At 39.1% G+C, this 26,726-nt stretch overlaps 1 protein-coding gene across 23 annotated transcripts in view; it reads left to right on the plus strand.

Annotated features, from left to right (window-relative positions):
* The window catches only part of mef2c.L (MADS box transcription enhancer factor 2, polypeptide C (myocyte enhancer factor 2C) L homeolog), a 187,360-nt gene that overhangs the window by 144,279 nt on the left and 16,355 nt on the right, over window positions 1-26,726 (plus strand). For 6 of the 23 annotated variants that reach the window (XM_041580400.1, XM_041580341.1, XM_041580406.1 and 3 more), the window contains 4 exons: window positions 13,037-13,096; window positions 13,242-13,379; window positions 20,814-21,000; window positions 21,394-21,441. In XM_041580400.1, the coding sequence (XP_041436334.1) occupies window positions 13,037-13,096; window positions 13,242-13,379; window positions 20,814-21,000; window positions 21,394-21,441 (433 nt within the window). 23 annotated transcript variants of the gene reach the window in all.

Consider the following 26,726-nt stretch of genomic DNA (forward strand, 5'->3'; position numbering starts at 1 on the left):
AGTCCAAAAACCCTAGGACTAAGCTATTTACTTTTTATGAATTAAATTCTTTGATATTTAGCCCATGGGTAGGGCCCCCTAATGAGGGTTCTGGTCTCTAATTTGATTGATTAAAAAGAAGAAGACAATCTGTCTAAGAATCTCTACAGACAAGTGTAATGGTGGCCTTAGAAGCAAAGATCCGCTCGTTTGGCAACATCGCCAAACGAGCGGATCTTTCCCCGATATGCCATTAATGAGCATGCCTATATCGGGGGTAATCTGACTGTTCGGCCATATGGCCGAACGATCCGATTACGATGTGCCATGGGCCCCGACGGGATCAGTCGGGTCAAAATCGAACCTGACCGATTGACCAAACGACCGATCTCCGCCGGACGAAAGATGTCGGCACACGCCACACACGATATGAAAATTGTACGAATCCTCGATTCGTACGATAGGATCTGTGTGTCTATGGCCACCTTAAGGGTTCATGAGTAGATCCGATATTGGATGAATCCATACTTCCACACCATGATTTGATTGACAGGCCTGGGTGCCAACAAGTTCAGTGAATGTTGTTTAGTCGCGTATTTCTGTGCCAAGCTTGAAAATGGTCCAATATTAGCTCCAAGCAAATATTTACCTGTTAAGGGATGGATAATATAGAATAATGTTCTGCAGATCTCTAAGAGAGTACCATTAGGCAAAGCAGAAGGCAAAGGATTCTAACTTCTACACATTAACCCCATGCATCGGATATTCCAGTAGTGTTTGTTCTCTGCCCACCCTGTAGCTGAATGCAGAATAAAAAGTAAGCTTCAAATATATGCTGGAAATGACATTTACTCATTGCTGTGACATTTCTATGGCCTTAGCGGGACCACCTCCATCCGCTCACCTTTCTACAAGAGAATTTGCTCACTGAACACTCTGAATCTACTCAGTGTTCATAATTGTGACGCACACTGTGCAACCCTTGGGTAGTCAGTACATTAAAAGGGATTTGATTGACCGACTGATTGACTGAAAAAAGGTTTAAACTGTAAACAAGGCATTTGGTGAATTGCTTCATTTCCATATGAATTGACTTCCACCAGATTGTCTCCTAATTTCCACACTGTTATGCATTTACCTCTGTGAGTCTGACTTTTAGAAATATGAGCAGTCTTTATATTTTATATAATACTTAAGAATAAACCTATTAACAAGCGGGGCTCTTGCTACAGTCAGCTTTGTTTTACGCTGCACTGATTCCAGATACTACCATTAACGGCAATAGTTTTCATTCTTCTTATTAGTATTTGCATTTTGGGGCTTTGCTGAACAGTATACAAAGTAATTATTAATGCATTCAATTGAATTGCACTTAAATAATGAATATTATATAAATTATATATTAAGTGGTAGAGGGAACTGCTGTGATGCCTTGCCAAAATATGTAGGAAACCTACTCTGTACTCCTTACTCACATCTGCACTACATAAAATGCATTCATTCCTTGTATTATTATTATTATTATTATTATTATTATTATTATTATTATAGCTTCTTCGTCATTCTCCAACAGTGTCTGCAACACTGTGAAATTGGCTGGTATATTAGTGATTGGCTGATTTATATATGACAGCAATTTGTCATGTATCCTTTTGCAGGTAGAGAGTGTTCCATCAGGCAGGCAAATGCTGGGCACTTTTAAAGCATTACTCATTTCAGTATGGAATTCCTGACACCTGCATAAGTTATCCACCTCCCTAAAGTAGACTCATAAGTTCCATAAAGAGGTGGGCACAGAGATGTAAGGCACATTGTTGTCAAGTCCTCCTTGAGGGATTTTGGGAGATGTGGTTCAATTTAGCTGGCAAGCAGTGTGTTTAGCAACATTGACATAGAGAGAATAAAGAGAATACCGTAAAGGAGAACGAAAGCTTAACTAGAGAAGTAGGGCAGAAATGTTGTACACTATGGGGCAAATTTACTTATGGTCGAATATCGAGGGTTAATTAACCCTCGATATTCGACTGTCGAAGTTAAATCCTTCGACTTCGAATATCGAAGTCGAAGGATTTATCGCAATTCGTTTGATCGAACGAAAAATCGTTGGATCGAACTATTAAATCCTCCGAATTTAATCCATTGATCGAACGATTTTTCTTTGACAAAAAAAAAACAGCAAAGCCTATGGGGGCCTTACTTCGAATCGTTCGATTCAAGTCGTAGTCGAAGGTCGAAGTAGCCCATTCAATGGTCGAAGTAGCCAAAAAAAACATTCAAAATTCGAAGTTTTTTTTATTCTATTCCTTCACTTGAGCTAAGTAAATGGGCCCCTATGTTTTGGGTAATAGCCCAAGCCCTTTAGCTTCTGTGTCTCCAAAGATGCCCCAGTAGCTCCCCATCTTCTTTTCTGCTGATTCACTGCACATGCTCTGTGCTGCTGTCACTTACTGAGCTTAGGGATCCACTCAATATACTGATTAAATATCATATTAATATCAGAATGTAAGGTTGATTAGTAAATAATTCACATTATTGGTGCATGGCTCAGAAACCAGTGCACTTAGCATCAATTTATATGATAGCAAATATTATATATCAATTTATATGATAGGCTCACTTTCTGCTTGATGATTTGCGACAATCCCTAAGCTTAGCTTTTCAACTGCTGCTCAGAGACCACTGAGCATGTGAGTGTCAGAAAAAACTTTTCTCCAAATTCAGTTCCAGTTTTTTTCCCAGAGAATTCAAAAGATGTGATAAACAGTGGGATAACTTTTTCTGGATTAAATTGCATCTCAAATTGAATCTCGTCCATGACTTTTCACGTGATAAACCTTTTTCTCACTGAATTGAATCTAGCCCAATGACTGAAGATCATTAGTCAGGGGTGATTTTAAACCCTGAACTTACTGTCTATTACGAACACTGTATATCGTAAAATAGGCTGGATTACCCATCTCGGACATTTGGAGTCCTAATGATTTTTGAGTGTCTTTGGTTAGCAGAGCAATTGGGAAGTTATTACCTCCAGTACTGGGTATGGGCTGTTTATCCTTAACCTTGGAGAGAAAGGCGAGTTTGCTTCCCAGTGTTGGTTTCCATTCCTGGAAATTATTTTCTTCCTGTATTGTTTCATGTGCTTATGAGCTATTTGTGGAGGAATTTTCTTCCTCTATAATCATATTTGAAATTCTTCACGTGTTTATATTAAATACTTTATTCTGCTCAGTCATAACTAACTCTGTTCACCTACAGTGTCACAATACCTACCATCAAACAGTAAGCATGGCTGGTAAATCACAACTATTAAAATGAGTTGCTGATTGTTTACCATGATCAAATGCTTTAGTGCAATTTGTGCTAATAAATGAGACCTAGTGCCTGTCCGCTGATTTTCTGTCTTGTTTTCTGGCTTTTCAGGGTATTAAATATACAGGTATGGGATACGTTATCCGAATTATGGGAAAGTAGTTTCCCATGGACCCCATTTTAATCAAATAATTCAAAATTTAAAAAACGTATTTCTCTGTAATAATAAAACAGTGCTTGATACCAACTAAGCTATAATTAAACGTTATCTAAGTCAAATAACTCCTACCTAGTTTATTTAATGTTTAAATAATTTTTTAGTAGACAAAGTATGGAGATGAAAATTATGGTAAGACCCCTTTATCTGGAAAACCCCAGGTCACAAGCGTTCTGTATTACAAAAAAATAGTATATTTTGCATTTTCCTGCATCTGCCATTTTCATCATGCTTTTTGACTGCACCAACAGGCTCATGTACAAACACAAGTGCTAAGTGCACAATATAAAAATGATTGCAAAATTGCATTTTTTTTTTTTACCCGCAATTCATCATTTTCTCCACAATTCCATTAGTAGCAGGAGCCTACTATGTGTCACAACTGTACAAGATTGTATAAATGCTTAGGATAATTAGATTTTGTGTTGGTAAATCCCATGTAAGTTAACTTGATGTTTTTGTAAATGTGAGTGCAAATATTGTCACCTCCAGTTAGCGTGTTCTCAGTAATGTGCAAGTCTGTTGAGCCGTGAAAGTAGCACCTTCTAAAGGCAGGTGCAAATTCCATGCTTCTCTTGTGTTGGTGCACGGTGAACTTTATGCCTTGCCCAAAATTCATCAAACTGGGTGTGCATTGCTTGAGATACTGGGAGATGTAGTTCTGCAAGCTTTGTGGTGTCAGGGACTTGCTGTAGGCTTCAATAGATGAAAGTATTAGTAACAAAATGGTCTGCTTTGGTCCATGTTACCTGTAGAACCCAATAAGCACTTAGCTTTTACTGCTCTTCAGCTATAAGAATAAAGTAAGTAATCATCTGACTGGTTGCTCAGGGTTACAAGATGGAGCAAATGTTTTGTTACTAAATAACCCACCCACCCTTTCTCCTCTCTTTGCTGAACAATCTGGCAAAGGTAATTATACCACAGCTCCACGAGCCAAACCATAAAAAGCTGTTAGAACCTAACAGTAGAGACAGAAAAGAGGTGTTACTTTAATCCTTAAACAGAAGAAGAAGGGAAAACATTGATGCTGACAACAAAATGAACATAGGACTGCACAATTTTAGCAGTGAAATCTGGTGATTTGGCTTATTCCAAAATATTATAATATAGAACTAATGCACTGAGCTCATTAACAGTTATCACCCTATAACCAAATAGCATTGTTATTAAAAAAAAAAAAAAAAACATATTGTTTGACGGAGTTACAAAGAAAAGACCAGGCTGCGAGAAGTCATGCAGATTAAGGGCTCTGGTCTGGCTAGACACAGAAGAAACAGCCATCTATGGCCATGTTGCAGAACAAGCTCATCTGATTGGCTGTTGTCATTTGGCCTTTGCCGAGTTAGACAACAGGTGCAGACTTGCTGACAGGTGGGGATATCTAGAATACATAAAATTGCTGATGGCTAGTGATGTAGCCTCGTGTCAGATTGTATACTGCTGAGCTCTGACAGAACACATTGCCAGCTTGCATACTTTGAGATCATTTGATTCTCTCAATCACTCTCGAGCACTACTGGCCCCAAATCAAATCCCCAGTGCATACAGTCAGGTCCAAGCAGCACCCATCCATGGTATTCGCTACATCTTCAGTCAAAGATGCAGAAACGTGATCCTTTCAATTGGAAGACTGTGTCAGAATGCTGAGACGATACAGATATTTAACAGTTACTTCAGATCCTGCCTGAATAAAGCAAATCGATTTAAACCTCATTTCCAGAACATGTATGTCTAGTAACTATTTTCAAAAACCTGCCTTTATATTGCCTTGTTTTGTTTCCTTTTTAATATAGTTTAAAAATGAAGGCCAACATCGATATGGCAGAATTATTGAACAGTTACCTTTCTAGGAAATATGCTCATGTAAAACTGTGCATACCTATTATGGCAAACTGAATATTCCTCTTAGTTATTTCTATAGGAAACTGGATTCTGTTCCTAGTCATTTGGACACTCTATCTAGTTACTTCCATGGGAAACTGAGCATTGCATTTCCATGAGCAATTGGATACTGTTTCTAGTCCTTTCCATGGGGAACTGGACACTGTATCTAGTTATTTCCAGGGGAAACTGGATATTGTACTTAGTTATTTCCATGGGAAACTGCATACTGTTTCTAGTCATTTCCATGGAAAAATGGACATTGTACTTCATTATTTCCATGGAAAGCTAGACATTGTACCTAGTTATTTCCATGGGAAACTGGACATTATACTTAGTTATTTCTGTAGGAAACTGGACACTGTACCTAGTTATTTTCATTGAAAACTAGACATTGTACCTAGTTATTTCCATGGGAAACTGGACATTGTAGTTGGCTATTTCCATTGTAAACTGGACACTGTTCCTAGTTTTTTCCATGGGAAACTGGACATTGTAGTTGACTATTTCCATTGTAAACTGGACATTATAGTTAGCTATTTCCATTGTAAACTAGACACTGTACCTAGTTATATCCATGGGAAACTGGACATTATACTTAGTTATTTCTGTAGGAAACTGGACACTGTACCTAGTTATTTTCATTGAAAACTAGACATTGTACCTAGTTATTTCCATGGGAAACTGGACATTGTAGTTGGCTATTTCCATTGTAAACTGGACACTGTTCCTAGTTTTTTCCATGGGAAACTGGACATTGTAGTTGACTATTTCCATTGTAAACTGGACATTATAGTTAGCTATTTCCATTGTAAACTAGACACTGTACCTATTTATTTCCATGGGAAACTGGACATTGTACCTAGTTATTTCCAAGGGAAACTGAACATTGTAGTTGGCTATTTCTATTGTAAACTGGACATTGTAGTTAACTATTTCCATTGTAAACTGGACACTGTACCTAGTTATTTCCATGGGAAACTGGACATTGTACCTAGTTATTTACATGGGAAACTTGACACTGAACCTAGTTATTTCCAGGGGAAACTGGATATTGTACTTAGTTACTTCCATGGTAAACTGGACATTATAGCTAGTTATTTCTGATGGTTGTACATGACATTGACTTCATACCTAATTATTTTCATTGGAGCAAGGTATTTGTAAAATGAATCTGGATAGTATAGTTATATTTTATTATTGATACTTTGAAAGTTCAGGCTAAATTATATCTTTTTTGAAAAAAGTAGTTAGTAGTTAAAAGAAAAGCACCCTTCAGCAGAAGTTAAATGTTCCATGAAACGTGTGAAATGTTTTAAATTGTTAATTAATGTGTATCTATTGTCAGCCACAACTGACAAAGATATGATGGGCCGTATTTATAAAGCAGAAATATTGTTCAAAGTCTGCAAATTGCTCAGATTGGCAGTTTACAGAACATGTATAAAGATAGTTATTGTTTTTCATTTCATTACATTTCTGGTGCATTTCTACATGGTCAATCTTGAGTTATTTCCCATGTTTATAATACACTTTGACACCCTTTCTTGGTAAAACTTGTTCTTTATCTGAGACTTGTTGAAATTCATTTAATTTGTATAGGAGGATAGGGGACTTATTTTTTGCCAAAATAAGAAACAAGACCATTTCAGCCCATTAATAATTTTGTTTAAGTGGCAGAAATATTGTTAATGATATTTCAGTAATATTTTACTAATTCGATTACTGTACATTTCCAGTTTGACATCTCTAGCTATTTCATTTCCCGAAACTTTGATGGGAACATTTTGTAGCTTTATTGACAATTCCTACTGTGAAGAAGAAAATCACTGAAGTGTGTTAAAGTAGTAACTGCTTCTCATTCCGCAACACTGTACAATAGAAAAAGTGTTTTCCTTCTATTTCAAATGGTGTATGGCAGTATGTTATGATTTTTATTCTCTGATACAGACAGCACAGGATAAGTGCGTGTTTGTTCAAAATGATCTCCTTTATAACAACCAGGTTCACGTGGGGCTGAAATTCTGAAAATCTAGTATTACTTTCTTTGCCTCTACTGCACAAGGTGGCATGTTTTTTTTTTTTGTTGTTGAGACGTGTTGCATATGGAATTTCCTTTGTTAAAATATTGGAACAGGCATATAATGGTGCTTATTTTAAGCAGGGATGCACCAAATCTGCCTGGCCGAACCAAATCCGAATTCTAATATGTAAATTAGGGGCGGGTAGGGAAATCATGGGACTTTTCGTCACAAAAGAAGAATTTTTTCCACTTTTTCCTTTCCTGTCCCTTCAGATTTCATACGGTATTCGGGCAAATCTTTCACCAAGAATTCAGAGATTCGCCCGAATCCCAAATAGTGGATTCGGTGCATCCCTAGTTTTAAGTACAAGTATTGGATCCCTTATCTGGTAAACTGTTATCCAGAAAACTCCAAATTCCAGGTAGGGTACCAGTTATGCACCTATGATGCAGTGGTGCATCATTTTATATCTTCTTTTTGAGCACCCTGTGCATTTGTTTATAGGGCTTTATTTTTTAAAAGACAGACTGCAGTTTTTTGGGGTGTAACTACAGAGGAAGCAGACCCTGTGCCTGCAGGGGGGCCTAGGAGGTATAAGGGGCCCTATGAGTCCCTAATTAATGAGCAATCAACATATACTGGCAAACAGGTCAATATCTGGATATGTTGGGGGCCCTAAAATGAATTTGCTGTGGGGCCTAGTAACATCTAGTTACGCCACTGTTGGGGTGGATAATCTTTTCCTTAATGAGGCATCCTCAGGTTGAGGACAGAACACATACCAGTGACCGCCCAGGGTCCTGCACCCAATGGGGCCATCATAAAAAGATGGAGACATAACACTTTATATCCACGTTACCCAGCTAATATCCTTTATAATATTGTTATACTTGTTATTGATTCTGGCCCAATCACAAATAAAGTTGGTCATCTAGATGTTGATTAAACACATCTAGCATCCAGATCAAGGGCTGTTAGGAATGTTTAAAGCTGTAGTTCAACAATATCTGGAGGGCTACAGCACATGTCATGTCTAGGTTTGGCTTAATAATACAAATTAGCTTAGTACCTTGCTTCATATAATCATCTTCCTGTAATTACTACCGGCTGATTGGTTGCTGCTAGTTACTAGACCTGGAGCAGTGATTGCATCTGTCCCTACTTTAACCTCCTGTGCTTACAAGAATATAATATTTCTGTATTGTACATGTGGTCTTTGCCGAAGTGACTCAGTAATTTCTTGTATTTAGGGCACTGCCAGCTGGAGTGGTGTGAATAACCAAGGCTTATTTTTATCTATATTTAGAATAGAAAAATATGTATTTCTCAATCTATCTAGAATGCTGGGGACTTTCTACTTGTGTTCCTGTAGTTGCTTGTTTCTACAGTTTCTACTGATCTAAATTGTGACTCAATTAGTGAGGTCGGGTCAGTCAACTCCCTCTGTGACACAGAATGACAAAGCCCCAAATTAGCAAGTTGTGAAAGGACCTCATTCTTTTAAAGAGAGACACATAGTTGGGGGTATGGTTAATTAAGAAGTTCCAAATATGAATACGTTCTTAATAATGCAGTCAAAACATTAACCAGTAACATTTGCAATTACAATGTGATAAGGTTTACTTATAGCCTCACTACAGCAGACCCGAAATCAACATTTCCAAATTAAAAGAGGCACATTAAAGGGGTTGTTAACTTTAAGTATGATGTAGGAAGTGTAGGGAGCAATCTGGTTGCTAGGGTCCAAATTACGTTAGCAACCATGCACTGATTTGAATAAGAGACTGGATTATGAATAGGAGAGGACCTGAATAGAAGGATGAGTAATAAAGTAGCAATAACAATAATCTTGTAGTTTTACAAAGCATTAGTTTTTTAGTTGTGGTCAGGGTACCCATTTGGAAGCTGTAAAGAGTCAGAAAAAAGGTAAATAATTTAAAAAGAAACAATAAAAAATAAATAATGAAGACCATTTTTAAAGTTGACTAGAACTGGCCATTCTATAAAATACTAAAAGTTAATTAAAGGTGAACCACCCCTTAAAGACTATGGGAAGCGGCAGCGGATGCCCAAGATGTAACTCACAGACCCTGGCTAGTCACATTCAGTCTGTCTGCTCTCCAGGAGTGAGAGGTTAAAATCTGTTGTGATCCAATGAGATTCTTTTGTGAAGAAGCAGGCAAGTCATGACTCCCGTTACAGTGTTTGTTAAGGTCCCAATAGACGCGATGATTCTTCTTTGGTGAACGACCGGTTTCAGCACAGACCAATCTGTCGCATTATCGTGTGGTTAGTGGGATTCAAACGATCGCACATCTTATGATTTTTCAGCCGACATCTGTCAGAGAATTGATCGGGCAGGTTTAAAAATCTTTCTTGGTCCCAGTATAATCTATTTATGTTTGCAGGGTCAAGCAGGCAGCTACCCTTCAGTTTTTCTGGCAATATCGCCTGAAATGGTCTTTTTAGTTGATGGACATATCATACATTTAAACGATCATTTCGAGATAATCGTGGTCTCACTATAACGATTGGATCTTTTAAAAATCTTTACATCTATGGCCAGCAGTGCAGAAAAGGACAATTGCAAATAACATTAAAAAGAATCATTGAGAGCTTTTAATGAATGTAGATGTGAAGATTTCATAGGATTATACTTTCGTTCATTTGGGAAATAAAAATTTTGGGTTTACGTCCCCTTTAATAGTTTGTGTTCTGTCTTGTTGCAGTGGAACTGCTGGGCACAGACCTGATCTGGTCAATATGGTGACACTGTGAACCAAGTCTTTCAGTAACTGGTGTCATAGTTGCATTATGGGGTGGGGACCCTAGCTCCTTTCATGAACATTATCACAGGCCTATAGAATTCTATAACAGATCTTCCAGCTCATCAAGCTGGAATCTGTTTCATGGCCCATAGATTGCAACCGAAAATATCAGGTTGTATTGTGCCCACACACACAGAGTGACGGGAAAGCAGCCTACAATGTCAGCAGGGGGTGGTCGGCTTCATGCTATATATATAACTTGCCAGCATTGGAAGCCCTTGTTAAATAGGAGTTGTTTGCATCTTAGCTGTATGGAAACATACCCTATTAATAAACAGTGATAATCTTCCAGTTATTTCCCTTTAGGAGATCGTAAAGCAAGATGCCAATGTTCACTCCTCTAACCACAAGGCTTATAAATAATACGGATAGGAATTTTGTTTACAGGCCCAGGAATATGGCAGCTCCCATTCATCTCAGGAAACATGGTTAGAAGTGATCTGGACATAGATATCATTGATTGGATGATAATGATTAGGTAAGGGGCGGGCACTTCATCTGCTGCAGAACCTCAACTTCCAGCAGAACCTTCACCACAGCATTAAATGATATTTGTCTCTGCTCATATTAGTTCAGTTTTATGCCATTGCTAGACATGTCAGCTGTCAGTGGGATCGGGGAGATGTAGTTTAACAGCTTGTGGATATAGTTAGCTATTTGTGTATGGTAACTGAGGAGAACTAGTAGCCTAGCCTGGTTCTGAAGCAGAAACAAGCCATTGAATGGATACTAGCCTCTATAAGGGCGGAGGCCCACTTGTGGGTCACCACTTCCTTTTGCACAAACCAGTTATTTTTTTTAAGCGCAACACAAGATGTTATTACAGATCCTTAATAGAGTGTTCCTTGTACTGAACTTACCAGTTTGTTTTGTCGAAGGGAAACTGCAACCTGCTCTGATGTTGTCAGCATTGAAAATGAAATATATCCTTACATATAAACCTTTATGTACTGTACTTGCCACTATGCTCGCTGTTTTTTATATATAGGGGAACTCATTTCGAGTGCGCATACCTTTTCCTGATCATGAAGTACTTATGGGCTACAGTTTCCTGTAGCCATGACTTTCTCTAGAAACATAGCAATGCCGAAACCTTATGGAACTGACCCATCACTTCTTTTTGCACCCAGTGACAGTCTCTCTCCATTGATGTCAGATAACATAGTTGGAAAGTTGCCCGGGTTGCCATTTACAGGGCTTTACTGGTTGTCCACAATTGAAAATAATCAGAGAACGTTAAACACTGGGACTAATTTCCTAATATTCATGTGTGACATTAGCACAAGTTAATGTCTATTTAACAGAATTATCATTTTGTGCCTTATATAGCATACCTCCGAACTGTCCCGATTTCCGCAGCACAGTCCCAATTTTGAAATGTCCTGACTTTCTCTTTGATCTCCTGCACTGAGCAGCCAGAAAAAGATACAAAATTTCTAACTCAATTGGCTTTTGGCAGAGAGCCCAGAATAGATACTTTATTAACAATTCAAGATAAGCAGGTCTCTTGGGGAAACTGTGATTTGCAGGTTAAAGGAGAAATAAACCCTTTACCAAAAAAGCCCTACCCCCCACCCAACGTAGACCCCCCTCACTCCTCCCCCCAGCCTAGCTGCCCCCCGGGGAAATGCCCTAACTTTTTACTTACCCCTCGATGCAGATTCAGGGATCGCAGTTCGCAGCCATCTTCCGGGTTTTCGGTAAGCTGAGACGGAGACCGGCAGAGAGGCGCATGTGCAGTTGGAGCAATTTACCGGTTTGCAAGAACTGCTCATGTGCCCAAATGGACAGAAATTGCCAAAGCGCCGGAAGAAGACATGAAGACCCGGAAGATGGCTGCAGTGAACTGCACCAAGGGTTTAAGTAAAAAGTTAGGGGCATTTCCCTGGGGGGCAGCTAGGCTGGGGGGGAAGGATGGGAGGTCTAAGTGGAGTGGGGGGTAGGGTTTTTTGGTAAAGGGTTTGTTTCTCCTTCAAAGGACAATTCACCTTCATTAGCAACGTTGTAATAACAGAAACCACCGAAATGTGTTCAAACTTTCATAACCTGCCAAATTTTGTAAAATGGACATGGTAAACTAGGAGGTGTGGCCACAAAATGGGCATGGTCAAAAAAATTGCGGCAACTCTTTTTGTCCCTTTTTCTATTTCCAAAATGTTGGGAGGTATGATATAGTTCTATGAAATATTCAATATATATATTTGAGTACAGTATATACAAAAAAGGTTTATCCCTTTGTACTCCTTTACATATATTAAATCCATATTTGTATTTATAAATTGCAATCCCATTTTTTTTATTGTTTAAATGTTTTTAGCTGCTTTAAGGCATGGCGCTCCAAATTATGAAATGACACTTCATCCAGAATCCCCATTCTGGATAATTGATCCCATATCTGTATGTGATTTTACGTTGCCGGATGGGAAAGCATATCTTCCTTGCAGTTCAAGACCCGGAAGTGACAAATACAAGGCAAATGGCTTTTCCCAGCAAAGCTAAAAACCAGGATCTGGCATGTAAAAACTGCCAAAATTTTGCTTTAGTATCTCCTTCAGTTTGGTCATACAGTATATTCCTTTGGGTGGTTTAAATCCCCAGCAACTAACTTGCACTCCTTCTGCTGTCCAGATTTAGGCTTTCTCCATCCCTTGACAGCTGGAGGACTGCAGGCTGGAAATCCAAGAGCAAAGTGTCTTTTATTTCTTATTATCAAAGCGCTGCCGATAACCCTGAGTTCCCTGGATCAGCCCACTCTGTCTTGCCATGGCCTGAACTGTGTAAATTATGTATTTCAGACGTTGAGAAAGAAAGGACTTAATGGTTGTGACAGCCCAGATCCCGATGCAGACGATTCAGTAGGTCACAGCCCTGAGTCTGAAGACAAATACAGAAAGATTAATGAAGATATTGATCTTATGATCAGCAGGCAAAGATTGTGTGTAAGTACTCAGAGACACCGTTCCGTTTTTTTACACTGTGATATTTCTCTAAACCTGGCAGGCATTGAACAAGAAAGAGAATAAAGGCTGTGAAAGCCCAGATCCTGACTCCTCTTATGCTCTCACCCCACGCACTGAAGAAAAATATAAAAAAATTAATGAAGAGTTTGATATTATGATCAAGAGTCATAAAATACCTGTAAGTACCGAAGGGTAGCTGGTTGCACTGCTCATATCCGCTGAAGTAACATCCTTTGACTTACTGCCCTACAGCCTTTGGGAACTGTAACTCCCAGCATGCTCAGTCATAGATTCACAACGTCTGGCAGGCTGTGAGTTTCACATCCTTAACCCTTGTAGTGCTGGTTTCTACCCTACCCCATTAATAAAGTCATAGAAAATAGGGAAAATGAAGAGCAGAATATTTTATAGCATTCACAAATACATATAGATATGTCTTGAAATTTGTCAGCATATTTAAAACTGCATACACTACCCCTAGTCCGGGTTCTCCTGCTGTTGCTCCCCCCTCTCATCACCGAGCCCCCCGACGCCTGCCCCCCAAGGGTGGCACCAGGTTGCCTAGGGCACCCAGTTGGCTTGGCCTACCCCTGCATCACATTAACTATAGTCATTACTCTTTATAAACAGCTGAAATGCTCCTACTAGAAAGTGCCCTGTGTGCCCATTGCAGTGCCCACAAACTCCAATGGTACATTACCATCTATTAGTCAAAAATATGTGCTGTTTTCACTGAAAAGGCAAGCATTATTGCAGCCTTCGCTTATACAGATAGAATGCATTCAATTCACTATACTCCATGCAATATCCTAAGCGATGAATAGAAACTCAAATAAATAGGATACACTATTTCCCCTCTGAAAAGATATACGTACATATTTCTGAAGCAACTACTTTCTGAGCAAAGTTTCAGTCCATAAGGAACTATCACTGCAAGGCATTTTGGGTAATCTGGCATTCAGTAAAGGTCCCCGAAAATGTAATTGTACTAATGGGTTATGCACTAATTGCAAATTGCAGAGAACCAAACTGCATGATATTCCATGACAGGGATTAAATCACGTGTGTGTGTTTTGGGGTGAGATTAAAGCATTCCCAAGCTTTGCTTTTTCCTAAATATCCTGCATTCATTGCTGTGCTGTAACGTTTAGTTACATTTAATATTCAGCCTCAAGGAAATTCACATGCCTTGCCAGTCATTTAAGAGAAATAACTTTGCATGAGCTGTTTTCTCTCTGTCTGTTTTTGATGCTATCTTGAATGGAATATGTGTTTATATGCATATAAATAAGTGTATGATTGATTGTTTTATCCAGCTGGGATGACATACATATGTAAATGTGCTTCTTTTACTTTGTGGGCTTTAGAGCCTTCTGCTCAACGTGTTCAATATGTACCCCAGTTTCTTAAACATCAGAGAAACATAAGGTTCTAGAGCAGTGCTGTCCATCTGGAGACCCCTGGGATAGACATGATCCACTGAATGTCTTTTCTAAAGATGCACTGAATCCAGGATTCGGTTCGGAATTTAGCCAGGATTCTGCCTTTTTCAGCAGCAGGTCTGGACTGAGAATCAAAATAGGTCCTGGCATTTCAGGTACATAATGAGGCGAGTTGAGACACTCTCCTCAGGCGCAGTGCGCCCCTTGTTGCCTGGGGCGACAAAAATGCCGCTCCTGGTAACTAAGAGCCGAATCTCCGTTTTTCACCCTGGAAATTCGGCTCTTCTAGTGCAGAGAGCGCAATTACGTTCTATGCACTAGTGACTAGACCGCCCACGACCCCCTCCGGCGCTGAAAGGTGAGTACCGTGGAGAGGCAGGTGCGCTCCGCCAATGAGGCGAGCTGAGGCGCTCGCCTCAGGCGGCAGCGCCAGATAAGTTTCCAGGGGCGGCAAAAAGCCGCTCCTGTCACTTTAAAGAGCCGAATTTCCGGTTTTGAAACCGGAAATTCGGCTTTACTAGTGGGAGAGAGCGCAGTTGCGCTCTCCGCACTAGTGTTTCTGCGAGGGGAGGGGCGGCATTTAAGGAGCCGCCTCAGGCGGCGTCTTCATTAGAATCGGCGCTGTGGAGAGGGATGGGGGGCGGCAAAATGAAAGCTGCCTCAGGCGGCAAAATGGACAGGATCGCCCCTGCTGAGGCCCAATCAGCCCACCAAGAGGCCTAAACAGCCACCACTAACCCACCACATACTGACTTTCTATGGCACCTTATAGCAGCCCCTCTGGCATTTGCCAGAACCCACAGATTGCCAGTCCTGGCCTGTTCAGCAGGATTCGAATTCGGCCGAATGCCCGGCCAAACCGAATCCGGATCCTAATTTACAATGCAAATTAGGGGCAGGAAGGGAAACTTGTCACAACTTGTCACAACTTTTTGTCAAAATCAAGCATATGGTTCGGTATTCGCCAAATCTTTCGGTTTTGTGGGTTCGGCCGAATCCAAAATAGTGGATTCGGTGTGGGATCTAGCCTATTAAAATAATTTACCCTGTGAAGGGTAAAGCTAAAAGCAGTTCTAGTTCCAGACAGTGTTTTCTTTCCTATTAGTCACTATTTTACTTCTCCAGGTATGGGGCCTGATATCTATAATTCTTTCCCCATATGCTGTCTATAAAAATCATTTAAACATTAATTAAACCCAATAGAATTGTCCTGTCTCCAATAAGGATTAATTACATCTTAGTTGGGATCAAGTACAAGGTACTGTTTTATAATTTCAGAGAAAAAGGAAATCTTTTAAAAAAGAAAAAAATTATTTGATTATGGAAGATGGCCTTTCCTGAATTTGGAGCTTTCTGGATAACTGGTTTTAAGATAACGAATCCCATGCCTGTATTGGCATTGTGTATAAAACCCTTCGAAATAGGAAATGTTATTCAGTTGTACAGACTGCATTAATATCGCACCACCATGTACATAGAAGGCTATAGGAATCATCACACCTGGAAACGCTCAAGCTTTGTAGCAAATGAGCCATGTTGATTTAGCAAGATTAGCTTGGCTTCCACCCTACTGGCTTATAAACTATGCTGTCAGGCTCGTGATTAGCTACTATTGACTCAATCATGTGAAACTGCCAGAGGGGCTCATTTTGGCTATTTCTATGCCACCCCCCAAGTGGGAGAACTGTAGCCAAGATTGTTCCTCAACGAACAATGAAATGGCCACGGTAATCATCAATTTAATAAAGCCACTTAGTTAATAAATTGGATAAAGTGTTATTTATCAAGGCCTTTGCTCTATTTGAAAAGGTGCTTGTTTATACCACACATTGCCAGTGAGAATGTATGTTTGCAACTATAAAATATGGGGGTCATTAATTACAAAATAGGTGGTGCCAAATGTCACATGAAGGAAATAATTCTGTCCAAAAAGATGATTGTTTGGTTTCAGCCATACTGCCCGTCTTAGAATTAGTATTTACATTGATCAGGGCAGTTGAGGGCAGATTATGACATTCAAGCCACCATATCCAGAATGCTCAATAAGAATCCTGATTATTTTGAACTTGGCCTCAAGACTCATAAGTATTCTTAGAGACTATATTTCTTTCCACTGCCTTTCTAGTAAGTAGCATTTTGTAATTTTACCTCTGAGCCTTTCAGCACCTGTGATCATGTCCTTGTGTCCTAGCTTTCTTTTTGTCTGAAATGTTGAAACATGTCGTGCCACGTGGCTATTTATATAGCTCTCTAAGCCTGAGCCACGAGACTTCTGTCTAGACTCTAATTAAAAATGTTTAATGTAAAGTTATTTAACAAGTATATTTTGAGTTGTTTCTCCAGTTCACATTTTAATCCTAAACTTAATTAGATATACACGTAGGTATCACATACAACTGTTCATTGTAAGGACAACACATAGTATTTCTAAGTTTTACTTGACTCTAAAGTCAACAAGCCACAGATATGTTTGAGTCAGGTATAAAGCTGTTGTGCTTCCTTCTGGCCAAGTGCAGGGAACTCTGTTTACACTCTGATAACTATGCGTCTACGTTTCCATTGATGTGCCCATCTTAACACACTCAGGGGTGGGTTGGAGATCTTGGGAGTGCTGATTACAATGCTGGCAGCACTTGGAAATATATTTCCAAGACCCTTTGTCAATGGACCAGTACATCACATGGTTTGCTTCGAAAGGAGGCCTAAAGATTGTAACGTACCATATAGTTACATAGTTTATTTGGGTTGAACAACAGTCTGTCAAGTTCAACCTCAACAAATGATTCCTAGTGCATATGAATATATATCTCTATCTATGTCTATCTATAATCTATACACACACACTTGTACATATAAAACTAACCATAGACCTTGAGATTACTTTAGTCCTAAATATTATCCAAGTGCAAGAAGGCATAGAAGCCCCACTTGAAGCCATTAATGGAATATGCCCGCACAACCTTTATACTCACGAGAGTGAGAGTGTGCACTGGAGTTTCTGGTTCTCAGAATATCTGTGTGGTTAATTTAACAAATATGAAAAACCTGGGAAAAGCTAAAAATAAGGGACAGAATATGGAAATTATGGATATTTCACAAATATTTAGCACATGCAGACCTGCTTACATATCCCCATGAACTTTACAGAAAAGGGGTGTTTTTCTACTGTTTTGACATTTGCCACCCCCCGACTTTGCCAACCTAGGAAAAATGTACACAAAACCATTGGAGATAAGATATATCCCTTATTGATACAATTGACTGCATAATAAAAGTTACTTATACATTAAAAGCTGATGATAAAGCAAATTAAATGAGGTGACAAAAAGAGACGGAATTGAAATGACCCAAACAATTGTTGTTCTTGAAAGAAGAGGCGTTATTTTTAGAAATGATCCAGTCTGATTTCCTTAATTGCCATGTGCATACCATAATGGCACACAGCTCTAGGGCTCTGTGCACTGCCGCTTGCACTCATGATTCTCCCAAATTCTTGGGTGACGTGATAGTTACAGTATGTTTTCACCCAAGCCATTTTAGCTGCTTATACAGCAGTGCTGCAATTTGAGAAGTGGGACATGAATGCCTCTTAAAAGCCATGTTGATTACAGCAATAACAGCTGTTGCCATTGAGATGGACAGAAGGTGAGGATTACTAACGGGAGGGGACAAGGAATTTTACTGAGATATGTGAAATCCCCCAAACCTGGTGTGAATCCCTCACTCTCATTACATCATATATGTTAAAATATTCTTTGGTTAGCTCACTTCAAGTATATAAAACACATTATTTGCTGTAGACTTTGTGTCCAACCTTTAGTTCTTGTGAAAGTACAACTCCCAGCATTCACTGACAGCTGAAGGATTCTGAGAGTTCTACTGAAGAAAATTAATTTAACATTCCTGGACATTCTTATAGTTGATATAGAATATATTCAGCGTCTTACTGTAATGTGTTGTGCCCTCCCTAAACAAGAACAGAAAAATAAGTGACTGCTACTGTTTAAGATCTAAAAAAGGGGATAAACTCAAAAACCTCTGCTGTGCAAAACCTTTAACTAAAACAAATGGTGTCCAGAGTCAATTACTGACCTTGAGCACCCACAAAGGGCAATTCAGAATGTGGTTATTGTGGTTTTAAAGTATAGGGTGTCCTGGTCTGAAAGCTGGACACTGCCATTTTACACAGGAAGGATGGCACCGTCAAAATGACAGCCTCACAGACGCTCTAAACACATGGCACACTATATCCATTTTAGGTTTGTCTTGCCCACCTGACCACAAACTAGGGGTGGTAAGAACACACAGCCAGCAGTTAAAATGCACAACGGCAAGCCTTTGCTCCTGAAGAAAAAAAGAACCATTGAAAGGCTGGGTTGTGGATATGAAACATGGGTTATATCTGTAACCACTAGTACAAAGAAGAACCTGACTTCTTCATCCATAAGAAAACACTATCTCTGCCAACAGAAAAGTTGGGAATGGCACTTCATGAAAAGGGACGCTCAGATTTCCGCAGAAAGAGCCTAAGGACATGTATTTTATGGGGCAAAAGCATCTGCTAATAATTAGGCCTGCATTTGTACTTTTGAGTACGATCATTAGTGTGCTTTGCTGAGAATCAGGGTTAAACAAGCTCTTTAATTACTAGACAAGAGTGTGTGGGGACATCCTAGTCCATTAAATCACATTTGTGGAGCCATCAGCCCACCCAGCAAATATGTGATGATTTGCCTCATTTTCTTACAAAGGATATATTCCTACTGCCTGCTACTACATTGTTCACAATATAACCCCTGTTGTAAAATAATAAGAATATTTGTATTGTACAATAGAGGGTCCACTGTATATTTTTTTTATAACGCACACATTTGAGTGAGTCATGTGACATCAATTACATCACTAAGCACCGATTAGAACTTATGGCATCACCAAGACCCATAAAATATAAGGAAATATTTTATAGGATATTTGTGATCCTTGAGTATCTTAAATGACTGCTGATAGATACAATAATCTACTTGTATTCACAATACGAGCCTTACAACTACCAACCTTATTGAACATTTTTTATCCATTCCCTATCATATTTAGGACACACGTCTTAAAGCAAATGACCAATTAATTGACACATTCGTTTCACATTTCTTAACATGTGCTGGAACTCTCTGAAAATGGAATATTGATTAAAAAAAAAAAAACCTCTGCATTTGGTTAAATGATGTCTATTATTATTTGTTTTGTTTTTTTTTTGTTTCCTGAGAAGCAAAGGTAATATTCTATGTAATTAGATTGGACCGTTAGGCGTAGGCAGTTGTTCCGATTTATTTTTTGCTTTGCTTAAGTGGTTTAAAGAGTCCAAAGATTTAGAAATATATTTTAGTTGTTAGAGATAAAGGGTATCCTCTTATCAGCAGGTACTTTTTTTCCCCATTATATTTAAATGACATTCATTCTGTTGAAGTCGAGGTGAGACACAGGCGATCAGAGAACAGCTGCAAGACATGGTTGTGGAGAGAATGGAATATTTACTGACAGAGACATCTTTAGGGGTGTGTAAGTTGGGGGCAAATGCTATGTTGCATGCTGGTTCAGCTCTATTTACGTGTACAGTACAGGTATAGGATCCCTTATCCGGAAACCCGATATCCAGAAAGCTCCGAATTACGGAATGGCTCCATTTTATCCAAATAATCCAAATTTTTAAAAATGATTTCCATTTTCTCTGTAATAATAAAACAGTAGCTTGTACTTGATCCCAACTAAGATATAATTAATCCTTACTGGAAGCAAAACCAGCCTATTGGGTTTATTTCATGTTTAAATGAATTTCTAGTAGACTTAACGCATGAAGACCCAAATTATGGAAAGATCCGTTATCCGGAAAACCCCAGGTCCCGAGCATTCTGGATAACAGGTCCCATACCTGTATATGCTGCTTTTTATTATAATTGTTGCTTCCTTGATTAAACCATCTTAATAACGTGAGCTCCATACATACAGAATGAATAAAATGCCAATGCTGATTTGACATATAGTTAGTGCTAGCCTAAATTTATCCGCTGCAATATTAGGTATAAAAATGTTTTAAAATAATGTGACAGTATTGCTTGTTCAAATACTCCATAACGGTGGTACAATAAACAATTTTTTCTCTTTATTTTGCTTAGGCCGTTCCTCCTCCAAATTTTGAGATGCCCGTTTCTATCCCAGTGTCCAATCCAAACAGTTTGATATACAGTAATCCAGCTGGTTCACTGGGTAACCACAACCTTTTGCCACTCTCCCACCCATCCCTGCATAGAAACAGCATGTCTCCTGGCGTGACACATCGACCACCAAGTGCAGGTAACGCAGGTATGATTTGCACGAGTCAATCCAGAAGTCCAGCATTCTGCCCACTTTTCAGTTTCAAACCTCCATATGTTCCTTGTTAAAAATTCAAGACATTTTTACCCAGTTTTACATTAGCAGACTATGTTGTACATGAGCAGACTAAAACCAGTAAAACATTGCCCTATTTACAGATCACAGTGACTGCTTTTTCCTGGGCACTAAAATGTATATTTTACATACAACTTGCCGAGAACGCTTGAGGTTATATTTAGCCTCTATATTATCCAAAGCTAGACACAAGTAAATTAATGGTGAAACTGTACCAAACAGCTCTATGGAAGTCATCTAAGATGTGGGATCTGTGGTTGGTTTCAAGTCTGCTTACTCTTGTGTTTTTTTATTTTTAATTTGTAGGTGGTCTCATGGGTGGGGACCTCACAACCGGTGCAGGCACCAGTGCAGGTAAAACACTACAGTGTTCAGCAACGAGCTTAGAGGTTAAATAAATAATACATTTAATCTTTGTTGCTTTCCAGATAGATAGAGACTTTCCAGACTTTAAAAGGAATATGCCAGTATCATTTTGAAATCCTTTCTAAGACTGAACTCTTACTTCCCCTTAGCCCTGCTGGAGATATAGTACAGGGTTTTGGTAGACAGGGTATTAATAGACTGGAGCACCAAAGTATCTTCAGTCTACCGGGCTTTGCCTGCACCCCAGCCTAGCAGATGTGGGAGAAGGGAAGTTGGAATATCACATGTGTAGGTAACAAGGAGGACTAGAGTAAAGTTTTTGATAACTAATACTTTTGCTGGTGGTGCTCAAAATGCCACTACCTGCCTGGGTTCCTTACCATTCAAGTGAATAGGAATCTCCTAACACCAGCACTAATGGAGCATCCCATTCATGTGGAATGGAGCTGATATAGACTATAGAGTAGCAACATTTTGATAGCTGCCACACTCATTATCAAACTACATTTGTTCAATGCAGGGGATAAAGTTAGCCAGCCAAAAAGGCTAAAGTTAACAGGGTACAACCCCCAGAGCCAAAGGGCAGATCAAACTACAAAAAGGAACATCCGGCAACTAAAATTCTTCCATAAAAATATTTTTTTTCAAAAATCCATATTAAATATGTTTGTGATCATATTCCAAATTCTGATGATTATTTTTTTTCTGGTTGCGATCTTGCCTTCCTTCTCCTTAGCAACTTGATCACAATCCACCAATGCCTGAGTTGCTGCTTTATTTATGTACCTTAGTCGTGTCTTGATGGCCTTTAATCAGATTCATCAGTTATTTGAGGCTTTAACCAGTGAAGTTTTCTCCTTCTTTAATCAGAAACAAGTGTATTAACCTTAGTAAGAAGAGAAGAGCTTTATTGTGCTATGAATGCAAGACAATCTTAGAAACTAAGGGAGATAGTCTATTCATAACAAAAGCTATTTTCTGTGCATACAAAGTCTGTTTCTTGAACACAGGCATAACCCTTATATTTTTTTAAAGAGAGAGAGAATTTTAGAAGATCTTCTCAGACTAGGGTTCATAATATAGTGGCCCAGCAAGGCATTAATGTTAGGGGGTCCAACTTGAAGGATAGAAATGTTACTACACAGTTAAGTGTGACACAAGGAAACTCTACAGAGAGCCGTCTTCAGGTCTTGGCTCAACACCTCAAGGACTATAGGCTAGATACTCTCAAATATAATAGAAATGATTTTTTGGGGGAAAATATTTATTTGGGAACTTCCTCCAGGTGCATTTAGGGTTTCACCAAAGAGATAATAGATGACTCCAGCAACCTGATGTTTTTAATTTTTCTTGAGGAGTCCACCAGTAGTCAATAGACTTACGCTAGTGGAAGCAGTGAACAAAATGCCCGTTTGTTATAAGGAATTTGCATTCAGTAGAAAGAAAGCCATTGCTACTTAAAACATGCAATAAGGTTACAGATGGTCAGTAGGTCACATAGCAAATATGGAACTAGGGAGTCTTATTTTTGTTACTGGAAACCCTCATGACTTCATGTCCCGCCTGCCCCAATATTGTGTCTGTGTCCCTACCAAAAAGATAAATGCAAAACCTCTAGACATTTCAGTTCTTGTGCATGAAAGTCCTGCCACTGTGCTTTTCAGGGATAGCCTTGCCTTTGTTCATTGTCTGCTATTCCATTGCACATACTTGTTTTGCAGAGAATGGGGGGAGATCTGGTAGAAAGCTGGATGAAAGGATGAGTTCAGTTCAGAGTTCAACTGTCTGCCCAATAATATATTTTAACAATAAAACTATTTAGGAGCTTGGCATGGCTTTTAGTGCAATCTGAGTGACATCAAATGTTGTCTTTGTTCAGACTCTCTCCAAACAGGGAGCTCTGTATTATCAGTATGTAATAGGTTCAATCTAATGATATAATCATGTATGAAAAAGTAGGAGAGTTCAGGGTTCTCGCTCTATTCCAAATGTTTTAAATGTGCTTTATTTATTTCGATTGAAAGAATTGCATTCATATTATATATATCATTGAAGGAGACATGAGGTTGAAAGGATTCAGTGGGTATAGATGTTCATTTTCTATAGGCTAGTGATGCACAATGAGCGAAATTACAGCTTTCATTTTGCCATCTGTGGTGGAGGAGGGGTATTTAGTCTTAGTGACATTTCTATTTAATTGAATCCCAAGCAGACCCTTGCTAGTGCAACAATCTGCCTTGCTGGGCCAAAACAGTGTCTCTGTTAACATTAAGTAATAGTGTCTTGACTTCTAGCGTGCCAGTGGATTTTCTGAAGCAGTAATGGGCCCAAGCCAATGGGAATTCTCATCAGACGTCTTATTTTGATCATATGTTAATATGACTCCTGTGGTGAAACTAGGCTCTCGTTGTCTGGTTCTTTGGTTGTTCCCAACAGACCCAGTCCAACAATGCTTAGATATTTCAGACAGGTACGGCATGTGCCCATAGTTCCCCAAGGTTGGCCAGGTTAGACAAATAAAACTTAAAATAACCCTGAAATATGCTTTCTGACCATTCAAAAGTGAGGTTGCTTCCCTGTTCAGCAGCCGGCGACCGTCTAGAGAAATGTGTCTGCAGCAGACAGAGGGAGTAAAGCGAAGGGGAATAGGACTGCATACATTCAACTTTTTTTTAAAAACGGTACAAATTTTTTAATGGCAGTATATTCGAGATATCTTTCTTTGCAACTAGGGCTTCAGGCTTGGCCCTTCAAACACCACCCTTTTCAGGGTCCAGCCAGCATAGTTTGAGTGCAACTGCTAATCATTCTATTTCATGTAAATTCTTTACATTCACGCTTTTCTTGGTTATTACTCTCCTTTTAAATACTTTATATAAAATAATGAAACCTCTGCTCTTACCAGACAATATTGCAATGGCAGTCAGATCTGCTTCTTTATGTGCCCCACAGACTAAATATTTCAAAGTCATTATGGGAAGATTAATAGCAGGGAATTATTAATCTGGAATGACCTAATGAGCAGAGTCTGGGTGATTAAATATTTCATGGCGAAAGCACTGCAGCCGGACTAGAGAAGAAATGTGGCCTGCTATCCATATTCTCATTGTACTGACAGCAACAGCAGTGTTTTGTGTGTTTTAGGTATAATTAAAACAACCAGCTGCAAAATATTAACCACAAACACACTATAGTGAGTTGCCAGATGTAACCAGCAAGATTGTTTCTTCTGGGAAATGTATGGCACTGAAACAAGAATGTACTCTTTATTTATCTGCATAAACAATACATCTACCATACTTCTGGGCTCTCCATATGTTTTCCTTAAAGGGATAGTGCATGCACATCAGCACTGTGTATGTATGTATTAAGTATATTTTCATTTATATAATGTTATTTGTTTATGCAGCACTGTACATGAAGACTATATAATAATAGGACAATGCACTAAAAAATAATGGGGTGCACACAGAAGCTGAAATATTTCTGCATGGCCTATTTTTCCTGTGCCATGTTAATAAGGACTATAAACTAGATTATTACCCATGTGTTACGCATGCTGACAACTCTCTAAATTCCCAACTGATAATATAAGGCTCTTTGGTAGTGGGAGTTGTAGTTCTGCAGCATATGAAGATGCCCAGCTTACCTATCACTGATGGGTATAGTCCCTGCTGTAAGTGGGGGGTCAGATAGGGCCTACACTCTACAATAGTACTTTTTCGACGCTGACCTAATGCTTTTGAAAAGCCTACATACTGCTGAAATAGAGCACATGCTAGAGTATAAGTCAAGTGGACCTGCTAAAAAGAAGCAAGATCTTACTCAATCTTCTGCCACTTACATCATATCCTGTGAGCCGAAAATGCATTAAAGTTCCAAAAACGCTGGCGACTTTTCCTTTTTTGAAGCGGAATTGCCTGCAAAAGTCCTGACTTAAACTTTTTTTTTTTTGGGTTACCGAGTTTTCTCTAGACATTTCATAACATATGGAACATTCATTTTACAGTGGTCTCATGTTTAGGGTATTATATTAACTCTCTTGTCTTTATTAAGGTTCCCTGGACATTTGTAAAAAAAAAAAGTGGTAACATTTGCACCAACATTTATAATAAAGACATCCATACAACTTTAAATTACCCTCTGTATGCAAATTGACCTAAGCGCAAGATCACTAGGGAATTTTCACTAGGCAAAAAAGAATATTATCGCATCTTCGCTATGAAATGCTCGCACTGCCGAAGTAACGCTAGCGAAAAGTCACTAGCGTTCAGCGCCCAAGGCACATTTAGTGAATTAGCGAAGTGGTAGCAAATGTGTGCGAAGCGGTTGTTGGCAACAATTCGCCCTTTAGTGAATCTGCCCCTTGGAATCTTATGACAATGTCTCCAGGCTCTCTTGTCTTAGTTCTGAGATGTAGTTGCACATAAGTATTTACTGAGTTTTTTGGAGGCAGGGTTTTGTGTTTAGATGTTGTTGATTATTCACATAGCTGGCATCAACCAAAATAATTGTCACAAAAACAAAGAAATGGGAATTAAAAACTGTAAAATAACTTTGGATGGCCTGCCAAAATACTTTTCTTTTGGTAAATTGGACTTAGGCCTGAGATTTTCGGCCTTGCTTCAGTTGCCAAGTCCATGACCCCTCATACAGCTGCACTCTCCTTGGAACAGCTTGATCATGATAGGGTGGGGGTCTGGGTTTTGTTCTCCTCTCTCTCATTCTGACAGCAGTGAGATAACATGAACACACCGAGGTTGCCCGTCCAATGACTCCACGTTTCTCCTCTCGCTCTCACTCTGATTTCCTCTTTTTTGTCCTATTTTCGGTTCGTTTATAGGCTCAGATTCTCATATAACTAAGAATTTCATTCAGATTTCAACTAAGAGTAAAGTGCACCCTTTTCTCTACATCCATCTGTTTTCCATTTTCTTACACTGTATAATCAGGAAATCCATTCATTTATGACATATAATTTTTGCTCTTTCAAGTGGGCAGTGGAATGTGACACGGCACACAGAGCTCCATTTAATTTGATCATTTTCCAGTCGGAATGTAATTGTAAAGTGTAGAATTAAAGCATGTTTAAACTGTACATTTCGAATTTTCATGTTTTCTTTCCTCCCTTTTAAATGCAAATGAGGTTATTCACATTAACCCGTGATTTCCGATTGGACTGCTAAGGCAAAGCATGAGCTGTACAGTTCCTGTGCCACAGTCATAACGTCCTGCTAAACCAAAACTCCCCATGATCTTGTAGTGTTCCAATA

Source organism: Xenopus laevis, chromosome 1L (assembly GCF_017654675.1).
Source record: "Xenopus laevis strain J_2021 chromosome 1L, Xenopus_laevis_v10.1, whole genome shotgun sequence".
Taxonomy (NCBI): domain Eukaryota; kingdom Metazoa; phylum Chordata; class Amphibia; order Anura; family Pipidae; genus Xenopus; species Xenopus laevis.